This window comes from Thamnophis sirtalis, unplaced genomic scaffold (genome assembly GCF_051295495.1).
Source record: "Thamnophis sirtalis isolate CommonGarterSnake01/CBP01778 unplaced genomic scaffold, rThaSir2_p1.2 scaffold_6, whole genome shotgun sequence".
NCBI lineage: Eukaryota > Metazoa > Chordata > Lepidosauria > Squamata > Natricidae > Thamnophis > Thamnophis sirtalis.
The window spans coordinates 12,620,976-12,637,233 of NW_028261386.1; the positions used below are offsets into that span (position 1 = coordinate 12,620,976).

A 16,258-nucleotide genomic window follows, 5' to 3' on the forward strand; every position below is an offset into this window, starting at 1 on the left:
TTTTCAGAATGTCTTACACAGATATTAATCCAATGTAAGTTTCATTTTAGAATGGCAAGACAACACAATGATGAATCTCCTTCTCTGCTAGCATGACTACTTTCCTTGCAACTGCCTCAGAGAGAATAAGATGATATAAGGACGTAATTCTCCAAGTGGATTTCAGCACTTATACTACTCTATTTGTATCTCCCTGAATAAATACAATTATTTGCTGTCTTTTCCTACTTTTTTTCATGTAAAAATCAAATCAAGATATTTAAAAGTCTACTGGGATTAATGGTGAACTATATCCAAAATAAGATCAAAGCAAGGCATCACAATTGTTCTAGAGATACAGCAATACACAATACTCTTTATATACTACATTTCTTATTAAATAATTCTTTAACATTATTTTATAGAAATTCTAGAAACTTTGGTATGTGCAGTTTCACTCACACCGTTTCCAAAAACAAGCAATTAATCAGAACACAAGAATTATGAACACAGTTTATATTTTATTCTATGTGTTTACGTGAAACATCAGTACTGCCTAGCAAACAAACAATGTTTCACCTACCAAATTTCATATTAAATATTTCTTCTACTTGTTTCCTCAATTTTGTGATTCTGACATTCCAATCTTCTTTGACTGGAATGAAAATAAAATACAAAAGATATAGATTGCACTTTAGTAAGATACAATGATATTTAATAGATATACATTCTATTTCCATCAAAGCTAAGTTACAAAAAAGTAATTTTCATTTACTGATTATTAGATTTTATTGTTTCATAAATATTATTTTTCCATCTATAATTATATTGGGCCAGACAGTCATTCAAATCACATTTGGAGTACTATAATTTAAAATAATTTTTTAGATGGTGCTGTTGTTGCAGAGAACAAAAAGCAATAATAAGTGTGCTTGAAAATTCAGGCTAAGGTCTAAGTTATGATTAGACCCAATCATCTAATTAATCCCAAATATGCAGCAACATATCCATAACATGGATTGAATTAACTTTATCAGGATGGTCCAATATTTTCAGCAAAGCTAAAATATTCATATGTATTTAGGTCTCATCTTTAGCTACAACAACAGAGATAGTGCAATTGTACCGTTTACTTGCTCATCTTCAAAATACAGATTTAGTACCTTAAACTACTCAATAATCTAACTTTGATTATATGATAAAAATGTATTGAATAATGAAAGATCATCTATAGGTTTATGACCACAAGATTTTAAACTTATTTAGGCGAAACATTTTAATAGTTCCTATTGCTAATTGAATCAATTATTCCTTTTAAAAATCTGGATTGTAATTACTAAAAATTAAAGCTACTTCTCAAATTCTATCAAAAATAATGAATAGCCGGTCTTAGAATCTGCATTAAATCTTATCTTTTTTAAGTTGAAGAATAAAATGAGAGCAGCTATCACTTCAGCCCATAAGAGGTTACTAACTGAGTTTAGTCCTACTTTTATTTTTCTTCCCACCATGATAAATGTGACAGACAGAGTCAGAAACAGTTAGTAACATGCTTCCAATTACAAGAATAATGAGCCAGAGCTGAAGAAGCTATGGTAGAGGAGGAGAATCTATGGCTTGCTAGATCTCACTTAATTATAAGTCAAAGTAGTCCCAACTGGCATGACTAATGATGAGGGATACTGGGAATTGTAACATTTGGAAGATTGCAAATTTTATATGCTAAGCATTATCAAACCCTTGCCTTTCAAATCACAATGGGTAAGTAAAAACAAAGGAGAATATCGAGCTGTATCAGAAAGAAAAGAAATGGAGTTCCATACTCTAGATATAAAATGGGAAGAAAAAAAAAAGAAAGGCACCTCTACCCGAAGGGGGAAAAGGTGTTCCTATCATCTTAAGAAACATTTATCTTACCTGGCATGTTTGTTCTTGGTTGAGTAACTTCTGTGGAACTGACTGTGAGTAGTTCTGGCCTAGAATTAAAAAAAATATAGACAATGATTCTATGGTACTTATCTTTCAAATATTTTGGGTCTGTTTTCTGAATTATATATTATGAAAATTATTTTGAAACAACTCAATTAGATTATAGCAGCTCAAAATGCAAAATAGGACAGAGTCCACTCATTAATTTTAAATACATATAAACCCTGTTTGTTTTACTCATCATTAAGACTACCCAAAAAATTGTTTGATAATTTTACAACGTTACAATTCATAGACTGGTTTTCAACTGGAGTCCCCAACTTTTACACAAAGGATGCACATGTATTTACCAGAAGATCAAGAAGATAGGGGGTTGTTTTTTAGCTCTGAAATATGTCATTTTTATCTTCTAAGCCAAAACCTACATAAAATTTTATTTTCTAAAAACATTTCTGGGATATACACCAGGCCTATAACTTGGCTGGAATAAAGGTAAATTCTGATGCTTTCAATATGATGACTTGCTTTATTTTAAATTAAAAGAATCTGCAGGAAGACCTGAAATATGCAACAGTTCATAAAGGACTCAACTTGGAACTTGCACAAGTTAAACTAAGAAAGAAAAAGCCAACCAGTTTCTCTAATGTGATCTTGATCTTATATCCACCATTTTCAAAGAGAACATTAGGAAACACTTTGAAGTACTAAACATAATTGATAGAGAGAGAGGAATAGTGGAATGAACTTAAAGACATTAAAGATGAATGTAAAACGGAAGAAAGTAAACTGGATGTGCTTTCCAAAGCCCTTGGTAGAGATACTCAAATACTGTGATGCATCTGTAACTACAAACAATCAAAACAGATCAAGCAACATTATTCACTGAAATACTCTATACAAAGTTGGGCTTTGAAGAGGCCAGATCAGAAAAGTATTGACACTTTTGAACTTTGCTTCCAGAGAAGACTTCTGAGAATATTGTGGACAGCCAAGCATTCATTGTGTCCCTTAATATATTTTATATTGCTTAAAATTGGATTGTTTTTTATCTTACAAATGTAATAAGAACATACTGAAATGCAAAGGTAACTGGTCTTACTTTTTTATTACAAACTTTATCCTATTCCCCACTTGAAGAATTTTCTCTAGCCGAGGGATTCCATACCAAGAGGGACTCCGAAATGGAATATTCTCTGGCAAACCTTCCACATAAAGATCAGTGGGATGCGCTTCAAATTTCTGATAAGGTACAGCCTTTGGTTCAGTGCTTCCCAAGGCTTCAGCTATTAAAAAACATAGCAACACAAGGCATCAGATTCTGTGCAAGAACAAGACTTAAACTACAAATGTCCTGATTTATAAAATAGCATCTCAGAAATGGATTGAACTTATACCGTTTCCCCGAAAATAAGCCCTCCCTGGATAATAAGCCCAATTGGGTTTTTGAGCGCATGCGCTAAAATAAGCACTTCCTGAAAATATTGCAACACAGCACCAGCCATGAGGTGACCACGCTCGTCAGCTCCTGCACCTCAAAAATAATAAGACCTCCCCAAAAATAAGTCCAAGCACTTATTTCGGTGGTAAAAAAATAAGACCCTGTCTTATTTTGGGAGAAACACGATATAGTGGCACCTTGGTACTTTTATCATTAATTGCTTCCAACAGGCGGCAAGTACTAAAAAGGACGAGTACCAAACAAACTACATGACCCTTTGTTTCGACCAGGAAGGATTTCCTATTTGTCCCTTTTCCTATGTCAGCAACCTTCCCAGAATGACCTATTTCCTGTCCATCTTCTGTTGCTGTCCCCCACTTCCTTTTGCAGTGTGTTGAGTACCAAATAAGGAATGAGTACTGGGAGAACATTTTTTGTGTCAAATTGCATTGAGTACCAAATTTGACAAGTTTTAAAGCAATTGAATACTGAGGTACCACTGTACTTGATGCTATTTTTTTTTACACTGCTTCTCTCATAAAAATTATTTCCTTTCTTTTTTACAGGGCAGGATTCTCATTGAAAAGCAATATATTTATTTATAATTTTTAAATTATTAATTGACCAGTAATTATAATTAGATTTAGACATCACCTGATTCCAAGACTGGATGCTTTATAGTACATAAAACCAAGTAGACGAAGTAGCTGTCTATCCACATAATTATTTAGAAATAATTATAAGAGACTAGCATCCCAGTACAGAAAGAAGAGTTATGCCCAAACTGGTAGACTTTTTTTCAGGTATTGTAAAGAGGTTACAAACACACATGCACCACGAATTGCTATCAAGTGTACTTACCAAATTTTTTGCAGAATAACTGATCTACCATTTTCCTTAGTTTTGTAATTCTGGCATACCATTCTTCTTTCACTATAATCAATGGTGAAATAAGGATTTTACTAAAATAGTTAATATTCCAAAGGCAATTCCTTATTTTCTCAGAAAATTTAATTTCACTTTTCCAGGCTTTCCATCTTCAAGGATGAATAATTTTGGTAGAGGAAAAGGCCAGAGGAAGATAATTTTAATAAGTGCATTTATAAGCAATAGCTATCAAGGATAGTGCAACTATAATAAGGGGCAAAACAACGAATAAGGGCAGATATTGCAGCTTTTCTAAGCACCAGACAGATAGCTAATCACGTGACAAGGACCAAATAAGGGTAACCAGGGCAAAAGGACAACCAGAAAATGCACCTCTGATCTCAGAGTAGCTATTACAGTCTAAATATCCAATTCAGCAGGAAACAAGCCTATTTACATTTCAGTTCTTTTAATATTTACAGCGTATCAGTAGCATAGGTGTTGTGGCCCAGCAGGAGCCATTGGAGCTGCCACCAGACTCCAACAGCGAGGGGCCCTATGAGTCAGCTCTCGAGGAGTTGGAGGAGCCTGGACATGGTTCCAACTCCGAGCAGGGTGCAGAGAGGCTGGATGGCCACCAGGAGGCACCTGAGCCTTGGACCAGTGGGGAGGAGACAAGGGAGAGTGAGTCTGAGTCCAGCAGTGAGTTGTTCCTGGATGCCCGGCATTGAAGAGCTAATAGGCGTAAGGAACAGTTGCGCAGTTACAGGAGGTAATTGCACTCAGCTGGTGGTCATTAGGCTTCTCTCCAGCCTATAAAAAGACTACTTGTGCACACGCCCCTCTTTGCAGAAGTCAACGCAGGATTGAATATTGGAGGACATTACTGTGAGCTTGGCAGGCTGGATTGCTGCCAAGCCTTATCTGTGTTTATTGCTGCCCAATCTTGTCTGTGCCGGTTTGCTGCCAAGGACCTGTCTGTCTGTTAATTAAATGCCGTAACTTATCTTTGGCTCGGAGTGTGCTTGGTGTGGAACGAGGGAGGTCAGAACACATAGGTATCCTCAATGTACATGGAGAAATGTTAATATTGGTATGTATGGATGTACATGTGAGAAAAAAAGAGAATGCATACATATACTGCAAACTTGGCATATGTACACGTATCATAGTAACATGACACAAGTTGTCATTTTTGCAGCACTTTGGTTAGGAAGAGATGCCCATGATTGATAGAAACATAGTCTTAAACTTATTCAAACCACTGATCCAAGTTCTCCATTTTTTTAGTTGGTACAATTTCAATTTCACTAATTGCAAATACTGGGAGTAAAAAGATACTATGTACAATAATTCATATATGTTTATTTACAAAAAGTTCTCTAAAAGCAGGTTATAGATCTTTCAAAGCAATGAAATTAAATTGGGCTGATTTTTGGTGGGCAGGGTCAATTCACTAGAGATAAATCAGATTGTATAACTGTTTCTGCTCAACTAAGTATCCTTAAATAATGTAATTGTTAATAGATAATTTCTACTACAAATGTTTTGCATCTATATTTTTATTACAATGACTTATTTACTGAAATGTTTTAATTTGTTTACTATATTTTAATGACACTTTCAAAACATTTTATGAAGAATCTTTAAAAGGTACATTTTTAAAAAAAAATTACAAATCTAAAATTGATGATTATTGACCTAAAGCAAATTTAAAGGCTTGAAAATGTAAAAAAGGATCTTTGCCTAGCTCTCCCCACAAACACCAACCCATTAAAATAAGTGTCAATGGACTTCTCTAGATGACTTCTAAGCTCAGGTTTTTACAACCATGGATACATTGTCAATGGTTGACCATCAATTTCCATCAAAAATTGTTCACAAATCTACATCAAATGCAGCCACACCTAGGGTGCACACACTTACCTCCTGTAACTGGTTTGTCTAATGGTAAATCTTCTCGTGTTGAATTTAGCAACTCATGCCTGCAAACATTCAAACAAAGTATGTATTTCAGCAATCAACATTCCACTGATTACCAACTTTAGCCCATAGCAAATATTGTTTTATGTGTCATATACCTCTACTCATTCCCATGAACAGAGAAATTAAACAAGAATATGTTTTACAATGTGAGAAGACCAAATTATAGCAGAGATTTATAAACCTAAATTAAGAACACCATTCAACAGGAAAATACACTATGCAGGAATGTGATAAACCAAGTTTGGCTTGAGAAGATGGTACACTGAACTTACCATAAAGGTTAATTTTCTAAGCAGAGAGAGGGTATCTGGTAGTGGGCATCTTCTCCCACACATCTTGGAGGCAGGGCTTAGATTTCTTCTAATCCTACTTTCCAGTGGGAAAGGATAAGCTATTTCCCAGTTTCAGAATAAACCAGAAAAAGACGTAAAGATAAAATATTTGAGAAAATTAGGAATAGAGGGGCAGATATAGATGGGGGGGAACCTTTTCTGCCATAATTATTAGGTATGAGCTGGAGGCCTTGTCTCTGCTACATACTACAAACTTTCACAGTAAATCCAATGACTGTTTGCCTCCAAAGGCAGGGCATCCAATAGAACAGTGGTTTTCATAGTGTGGTCAGACACCTGGGGGAGTCCCCAAGACACTTTCAAGGGGCTCCCAATGTCAAAACAATTTCCACAATCACACTGAGACATTATTTGTCTTTTTCATTTTCGTTCTCTCATGAACATACAGGGGAGTAAAAGTGCTGGTGTCTCAACACAAAAGTGCTAACTTCGGTCTCTGCCTGGACTTCTGTTCTCTGGCTCTAGCAATTAACTATATTCATCCTAAGCATAGAAAACTACCATGCCTTCTTCAGTTTATCTATTTGAAAGCAATTCTGATTGAAAGACTGACATTTTGAGAAAATATCTGCCAAATGCTCAGTGGTGAATAATTATAGTTTTGCCAGTCATTCTTTCAAATAAAAATGTTCTAAGTATTTTTCTTTGACCAAACATCATACTTCAGTATGTAGCAGGAGTGCTTTATATATACTTTTAATTTCAACACATAGAGCAGCAATCCCCAACCTTTGCAGCTGGGCAGTCTGGCTGGGGGGGGGGAGGGGGGCTAGGCCATGGGAGAGGCGGGCCAGCGTGCACGCACGCAGCTCAACCTGTGCAAACAGTGGGATGGCACTTGCACAAGTTGAGTTGTGTGTGCATATGTACAGACCCTGGGCCACCGCTTGTGCAAGTCAAGCTGTGTGCATGCTGACCTGCTGTTTGTGCAGCCCGGTTCCAAATAGGGGACCCCTGACATAGAGCATTAAAAAGATGTCTATAGTTATTCACCCCTGAGCATTTGGCAGATATTTTCTTCCCTTCTTTGGCTGCAGTCATCAGAGAAATTCTCTACTGTCCATACATAGGAATTTCCATTTGTGAGTTGTTAGTCATGAGAGCTAACTAGGCTTTTTAACAAAGGAAAATAAAAGGGAAAGTAAAGGGGGAAAAGGGGGGGGAATCTATAATACTTTCTATTAAGTATTCAACCTCAACAACTTTTAAAATGTGTGGACTTCAACTCCCCAAATTCCCAAGCCAGCATAAGTCCATTTATCTTAAAGTTGCTGAGGTTTAGAAACAATGATCTATGTTAACATGTGGATAGCTGTCAGAACCTTTGTATAGATTTATTCCCCAAAGCAAGGCAAGGCTAGAACTGGGGAAAGGAACTATTCCCCTCCCATGGGAGGAAGGATTAAGAGAAAACTATGTCCTGCCTCTAGGATGTGTAGGAGCAGATACTCACTATCGGGTGCCCTGGCTCCACTGTGGCAAAATGGTCAAAGTGTTTCCTCACTGGCAAACAAAGATGCAAATGGCATAATTTGATATTATCAATAGGGACATTAAATGGATGTTAAGAACCATCAACAAATCAAACACATAGTCGTGGAATTTTGAAACTCAAAATACTCCAGCATAATCAGCAGATATAGTTACAGTTGAGCCAAACCACATGCACACAGTTCCATTTAGTTCCTCCTTTCTCTGAATGTTTACTATTCAAAGTGGTTGTGTTAAGAATCATGTTAAATGTGCTTGTGCTTATGCTCATCTTGTTCACGGGATCTCCTCCATCATTCAAAACCTGCTTTCAGTGTCCAAATTGTACTCAGTTCCCTCTGGCTATCTAACAGGCTCCCTCCCTCCCCTCCCCGTGCTTCTGCTCAGGATCAAACATAATTGTCCTAGATTTCTTAAAAGCAAGTTTCCTTTTTCTGTCTGTCTTTACTTTAAAGGTAAAGATTAGCAAAATGATCTGTGCCTAAAACTGTTCAAGCATGAGACAGCTATTTTTAGATGACTTGTGCCTCAAGTAAAACATATGTTTCAAATGTTTTGGTTTGTGTACAAATTTGTTTCTAATCAGAAGAGGGCATGGGAGGGAGAAGGGAGGTGGAACTTATGGACATTAGGATTGGTGGTTGAGGAAACGGGAGAAATGGCTGAAGCATGTCACTCCCTCTCTCCCCTCAGCAGCTCCCAGCATGGTGTATCACATCAGCCCACCTATGCCTTGATCTTCCCAATGCTTTCTACACCTTCTCTCCCTCCCTTCAATCATGTCTAGTATCCAGTGTGGAATATTCCACAGACTGCTCTCCTCAATTTTCTCAACATCTATCTTCTCTTCCCTCCAATGCAGATACAGGGGAATGTTGGCGTGAATATCTATGGAGATTCTCAGTCCTCCGGGTCCTGGTTCTCCCATATGTGTTTTTTCAAGAGGCAACTGGATTTCCTAGGTGGTTTTTTTTTAAGACATTTTGCTTCTCATTCAAGAAGCTTCTTCAGCTAAAAGCTTTGGATTGGCATGAATAGTGACTGCATTCTGGAATATGAGATGGTGCTGTGGAGAGGGTTGGGTAATGTTGCCATGAGTCACCAGTGGCAACTGAAGGAGGGGAAAGTATTGGGAAGATTGAAGATCAGGCCAGCAGTGTATGTTGCACTGATGCATACATGGGAACCGCAAAAGGGATGGAGGAAAAAGAAGACTCTAGGGTGAAGGGGGAGCAGGCTTGAGGGATATGACATGTTGGCACTTGCTGAAAAAGAGGAAAGCGAGAGGGAGGAATACATAGGCAGCTTCCTTTATTTCCCTATCCATTTATGTTTTATCCAAAATTCAGAACAGTGAAAACATTCTGGGTATGATGTTGGCCAAATGGTAACTAGAATGGTTTCCCAGAACATGTAGAAAGTAGTGATTTGTTCCAAATTGAAACAGAACTCTTTTTTTCATTTTGCATACTCCCTATTTATAAGTACATTTCAGTGTGCGATTGACTCGATTCTAGTTCTTGCAAGAAGGTGAAGAGAGATGGAGACCACCACAATTCAGCCATTCTTTTGGGGGGAAAGAAAAGGCTGCTGTATTTCTCCACAAAGTTAAATCCAACTTACTTCTTAATCACAAATCGGATCCGTTCCTTTGCCAGTAAAATCCGTTCCAGACGTGGGATCCCATAAGTAGAGGGTCTACGAAAAGGAATTCCTTCTGGTAATCCTTCCACATACAGATCTTCAACATGAGATTGGAAGAGTGGATACGGGATAGATACAGGCCCTTTTGCATTAATAGCTTCAGCTTTAATGTAAACAAGGAAAAATTATATTACAGTTTAAATAAAGAATGCCAAACTATTTGCTCCCAAGGATGTTGAATGTAACCAACATAATGACATGTTTCAATGGACCCTATTTTAAATAAAGGAAGGGACCCCCAAGGTTCCAAACCTGAAACTGATGCCAAGTAGCATCAATGACTAATAGTAATTTTCATTAACAATATATTAGCACCCTGGTTTTGAGCTCTTAACACATACAGCATAGTCAAACTATGATTCAGAATTAACTAGTTTTATTTTTTCTAATGTGTTTAACATTGTAATCTCTCAGCGCAGGTCCTCTACAGCTATAGTAATGATCATAAATCTGGATTGCTAGTGCAGCTATTTCATCAAGCTATAAATGGTACAGACCCAGAACAATTTGTATTTTATTTTCTGATTTGTTTATTTTTCTGATTCAGAAGTATCACACTAGTTCACACAGATACCAAACCTCAACTATAAATCTATGCCATGTCCATGTTAACCCAGAAGTTGAGTTTACTTGCTATTCACAAATATGTTCTGTAGGCCTGCAGTTGGATGATCACACCTACAAAAGGATGTTTTCATCTAGAGTCAGGATGTAAAAATGTAATAGGACCATCTTACGTCTCCCTCTTTCTGTATTCTCATCATTTCTCAGGGGGAGAGGAGGTGGGAGCAAATAACCCATTGAACAGAGCAACACCTGCATTTGGCAGGAAGTAAAAAGAGAGAAGAAAGAAGGAGTTTCAGTTCTTATTCTTAAGGTGACTCAAAATAAGAGAGCTTTGTCTCCCAATCTTCTGCATAGGCAAAGAAGACACTGTAATATAGTTCACTTCAGAATCCTCAATATCTAACGGATTCTGCCAATGCACAGAGATTGGACTGATCCAAAAATTGTCAAGGGAGAATTGTAGATTCAAAATTAATAGGACAGGTAATTTGTGATTTCAGGGTCATCTAAAATTTCAAGAATCTTTGAATTGTGCAGTGGCTTTACCACTGCTGGAAAACTGGCTTTTAATGTTTTGAGTCTAGCAATTGTTCTCTTTTATCAAAAAAGAAATCAGCCTCATACTGTGATCGCAGCCAAAGTAAAATAATAATAGAATAGCAAAATGTTTGCTGGTCTTAAATACTGCGAGGTCTTCTAGGATTTGAGGAATGTGGCACATCTGGTCCATTGTACTACAGTCTGAAATAGTATCGGTGAGCCAGGAAATGCTGCTGAACAATGCAATATGTGGATTGGGGAGATAGGTTAGGAGTAAATAAGGTCTACCCAAACGAAAAGACATCTATGCAGCCAATATAAAAACGTCGTATTTTCATACATTTTTCACATCCCCTTCCTTTGCCTCTAAATTCAACTTTTTAAATGTTAGGCAGCTGCAGACATAGAATACAAAAACTGCACATCAACATCTTCAAAATGTCAGATACACTTGACTCTGAGTGGAAACTTACCAGGAATTTTCTATTTTGTTAATTTATTGTTTTGTTATTTTTCCCTGTTTTGTTTTTACTTTAAGATAGTGTTTGTTTTGTGGTGTTGGCAGTACTAAAAGGTTGGAGCTGGCATTCTACTTGGAGCTAGCAACTGGAGCTCACCGTGTTGATAGCCAGAATGTAATTCTCCAAAACATTTGGAGAATGGCAGCTTGACATGACATATCCTAAATGACCTCTTTCTGAAAGAAGGCCTTGGTTTATATTAAGGGTCTTCAGGAGATGATGTGGCAGAAATTACATCTGGAGCACCAGTAAACTAAAAATGAACTTGATTTGAGCACAAAAGCTCATGCTTAAATATACAATGTGATAATGATTGCCATATATACTTAAATTTGTCAAAATCTATGCCGTCTCCTAGGTGGGGTGTGGAGGAATTTAGGATTCATTCCGGCTTGTTAGATTTGGATGAAGTGGAAAGTAGCTGGAAATCCATGCTCTTCCTGGCTCTTTTGGGCAGTTAGCATGTATTGGTTTGTAACCAGTTTCAGAAAGCTGGCAGAACTCTTTGATACCAGGGGTTGTCTCACTGTATTTAAGTTGCATATCCCATTCAGAAGAAGCCTTCCTTGGAAACAGCAATCTTGGATAATTATTGTCTGGATAATTATTTTCCAGTTTCCAAGAAAAAAGCAGTCTGGCTCCAGAAGTGTATCTTAGATAAAGTATCCTTTTTTTCAGCCTTAATCTGATACTTGGTATTCTTTACTATACTCTACAACTAAAGAACATAGATTTTTTTTAAGTGTGCAAAAAAAAAAAAAGTCAGAGAAATAAAATTATGAACAGAATTGAGCTTCAGTAGAATATGAAAACTTTTTGAGGCATAAACTGGGTAAAGTGGGAAACAGAATTGGAGGAGGAGATTAAGAGTACCATCATTAACACTAGCTTAGCTTGTCACGAGATTCCTATCTTCCAAGCAGTATAGATTAACTCATAAAGATGCCTTTTCAAACCGTATAGGAGAAAAATTAATTCCCGGAAAATATGCAATATTAATACTGTTTTTATTTTGTGCAGGTGCCTGGCTACAGCTTTTCTTGGCAGCGTATTTAAATTCCATGCAAAGGATTTGCATTCTTAGGAAGCCAAGTCTAAAAACAATTATCTTGCAGAACTTCCAACAGCAGGCCCTTCAGTAAAGCAGAAAATACTAAAACCTATTGCAATCTCTCCAAGTCTGCAGAACCAATCAGTTATAAGCACTCTTTGGCACTGACAGCTCTTGGACAATGGCAGAACAATACACCAAAAGACTCAATGGCATAAAGAAGTCAAACTTTTAAAAAGTTATTAGAAGTATTTAAATATAACTGGACAACTGGGGAGCGGGGGGGAAGAAGACACATACCATATTTTCTTTCAAATAATTCTTCAACTTGCTTTCTCAAGTCTGTAATTCGGGCATTCCATTTCTCTGAAAGGAAAAAAAGCATCTTTTAGCGCTCTAGAGCAGGGGTATCAAACTCAATTTCATTGAGGGCTGCATCAAGGTTGTGTTTGACCAAGGAGGGGGGGGGATGGAGGGAACAGGGCCAGTTTGACATCACTCATGTCAGAGGTACCTGGGGTGGCCAAGTGCTAAGGAAGCACTTCCTTCAGACACTCCCTTCCTCTTATAATCTCCTTCCTTCCTTCCTTTTCTTTTTCCTTCCCTCTTCATTCTTTCTTCTTCCTTCCCTCTTTCCTTATTTTTCCTTCCTTGCTCTTTTCTCATCTTCCCTTCTTTTTCTTTCCTCTTTTCCTTTCTCCTTTCCTGTCCCTTCTTGGATGCTCAAATGCAAAAGTGGAAACATTTCTCCTTGTTTTGTTTTTAGTTTGTTTTGCTAGCCCTCTGCCAGCAAAAACAGAGCTCCGGGAAGGCCGTGCATGGCCCTTCTGAGCTCTGTTTTCACTTGCAGAAGCACTGCAGGCCAGTCCATTGTGATTTCCAGGGCAGTCCCATGAGCCCGCAGGCCAGCCTTGAGTTTGACATCTCTGGTTTAGAAGATAAACCAAACCTTTTAACTTATTTCATTCTAAATATTAATTCTATCTAGTTGCTAATTTGTGAATATAGACAGTAAAGCCTGCAATAAATAAATATCCATCCACCCACCAATCCATCCCTCCCTCCCTCCATCTAATTATCTCCCAGATAAAGAATCACATTTTTTACAAAGAAAAATTATCTCTCTTTAGTGAGTCTGTAGCTTACTTCCACTGAAGTTAAGAAGACCTTCTAAATTATGGAAGTATTTATATACAAAATATATATTGGATTTTGAATGTTAGGCCCAAATAAAATTCTGATTTGGTTTAGAATCAATCCATCTCCATGTCAGGATTAAGGCTATCCCTAATTACATAACAAACATGAAACAAGCCCAAGACCACTTACCCGTATATACTCGAGTATAGGCCGACCCGAATATAAGCCGAGGCACCTAATTTTACCACAAAAAACTGGAAAGTTATTGACTCGAGTATAAGCCTAGGGTGGGAAATGCAGCAGCTACCGGTAAATTTCAAAAATAAAAATAGATACCAATAATGTTTTTGAATATTTATTTCAAAGAAAAACAGTAAACTAGCTCTGTAAGTGGAAAAGAGGGTCAATAAAAACAATATGGTATCAACAATAACTTTAAAAGTACAAAAACCTTAGCTCATTCAGCAACCAAGCTAAAACACAAGAGTTAAAATCCTTCAAAACTGGATTCCTCCTCCTCATCTGTATGTCCAAACAGAGCTTCAGCATTAGCTGGTGTGAGGTTATCAGCATAGACATTGTCATCATCACTGAGTTCGCAGTCATCACCATCACAGCTGTCGTTCTCATACAAAGCGCTGTCTTCACTGCCATCCATAGCATTACTAATGCCACATTTCTTGAAGGCGTGTTGCACCATGTCCTCCGGAATATCTTCCCATGCATCACGAACCCACTTTGCTATCAATTCTATGTCGGGCTTCATCAGATTTCCACCTTTTGTCATCCATTCATGCAACATCTTTCTCACACGGTCTTTAAAAGGTTTATTTAAACACACATCTAGCGGTTGCAATACAGATGTAAGCCCACCTGGAATAACGGCCAAAGTAACTTGAGAAGATTTTGCCATTTTTTTTATGTCATCAGATGTGTGGGCTCTGAACATATCCCAAACTAGCAATGATGGTTTTTTCTTTAAGGCTGCTCCTGGTCGTTCTTTCCAAATTTCTTCCAGCCATTTTTTTGTTCCGTCTTCATCCATCCAGCCTTTAATATGTGCGCGCACTGTAATTCGTGGTGGGAATTTGACCTTTTTAGGCAAGGTCTTTCTTTTAAAAATAATGACAGGCCGCAGCTTAGTTCCATTAGCCAAACATGACAGAACAACTGTGAAATTTTTTTTTTCATTTCCTGTGGTTCTGAGAAAAATAGTTTTGTCTCCCAAACTTGCCACAGTTCTGTTGCTTGGAAGATCAAAGGTCATAGGTGTTTCATCCATATTTCCAATATCTCCCAGGTCATAGTTATGGATCCTTCTTTGTTTTATGATGAATGAATGGAATGACATCACTTTTTCATCAAGGTCTTTTGGCAACTTCTGTGAAATCTTTGTTCTTTGCCGCAAACATAGGGCAAACCTATTCATGAAGCGGGTACACCATCCTGCTGACGCAACAAATTTTTCAATGCCTGGTGCTTTTAATTTGTCATCTTGTGCCATTTGAAGGGCACGTAAGCGAATTCCCATGCGTGTTACGCAGTAACCATTTTGACGACACTCCATAACCCATTTATGCAATTCAGTCTCTAGAGTCCCATATGAAGTTGTTAAACCACGTTGAGCTTTTTTTGCCTTTGGAATATTTTCCAAGTCAGCTTTCTTTTTCCGCCATTCCCTCACTTGTTTTTCATCAACACAAAATTCCCTACTTGCAATACTGTTATTGCTTTCTTCTGCTCTTGACACAACCTTAAGTTTGAAACCAGCTTCGAATGACCTGCGTTTTTCTTTTGGTCCAGGATTACCGGTAGAAGTATTGGGATCCATTTCTAACAGGATAAAAAAAAAAGACTTGTTTGGGTACCGTATCTTTTGAGGCCTAATGCAGGAGGGGGAGGAAGGGGAATTGTAAGACAGCCCTGCATTACATTAGAACGTGAGGAGGGGGGATGGTGCGGTGCGCGCTGCGCGGCAAACTGACACAGAGGGAGGGGAAACTCACAGGGGCGCCGGGCCATTCACGAGCGTCACCCAGCGGCATGGCCCCGCCCCTTTTTCTCCTCCATTTTGGGCAAATTTTTCACTGACTCGAGTATAAGCCGAGGCGGCTTTTTTCAGCCCAAAAAGTGGGCTGAAAAACTCGGCTTATACTTGAGTATATACGGTAGCTTAATTCCACACTATCAGCCTCATTAATGCATTCTATAAAAGGCTAGCTTACTGGTTTGTACATGACATCAAATCACTACCTCCTTGTCTTCCTTCTATCATACTTTCCACAATATTTAAATTCAAAGAAGCCTGTTGAAGAGCTTGATTACATCTATCGTAACATCTACTTTCATATGAACATTCTGAATCTTTAAAATATATGTCTAGGCAATAAATTTAGTTCTACAAAATATATACTTTCCCCCCATAGCCAGTATGACTATCTTAGATTTTATGTGTCAGAGAACTTCAAAGTATTTCAACCATTCTTGTAAGATTTGATTTCTCTTCATTTCTGCTTCGTCTCATCAAGAGTTCTTCGAGGCTTTAACAAGCCTTTTTTGTAAATCCAATCAGAAAGAATTATCCAGGTCCCTTTTTTGGTTTCTCATTTGTACATTTCTTTTTTAAATTTTGAAGTCACAGCCAGTTTCTTTTATAGATCCAGTGAAGCATCTTTTTCTAATTCATCCTCAT

The 16,258-nt window shown here is 37.6% G+C and overlaps 1 protein-coding gene across 6 annotated transcripts in view; it reads right to left on the bottom strand.

The window, feature by feature from the left end:
• The window catches only part of GTF2I (general transcription factor IIi), a 69,898-nt gene that overhangs the window by 16,680 nt on the left and 36,960 nt on the right, over positions 1-16,258 (bottom strand). For all 6 annotated transcript variants that reach the window (XM_087717203.1, XM_087717202.1, XM_087717207.1 and 3 more), the window contains 7 exons: positions 12,727-12,792; positions 9,667-9,850; positions 6,140-6,198; positions 4,208-4,279; positions 3,008-3,191; positions 1,897-1,955; positions 563-634 (listed from right to left, as the gene is read on the bottom strand). In XM_087717203.1, coding sequence (XP_087573329.1) covers positions 563-634; positions 1,897-1,955; positions 3,008-3,191; positions 4,208-4,279; positions 6,140-6,198; positions 9,667-9,850; positions 12,727-12,792 — 696 coding nt within the window. The remainder of the gene's footprint in view (positions 1-562; positions 635-1,896; positions 1,956-3,007; positions 3,192-4,207; positions 4,280-6,139; positions 6,199-9,666; positions 9,851-12,726; positions 12,793-16,258) is intronic.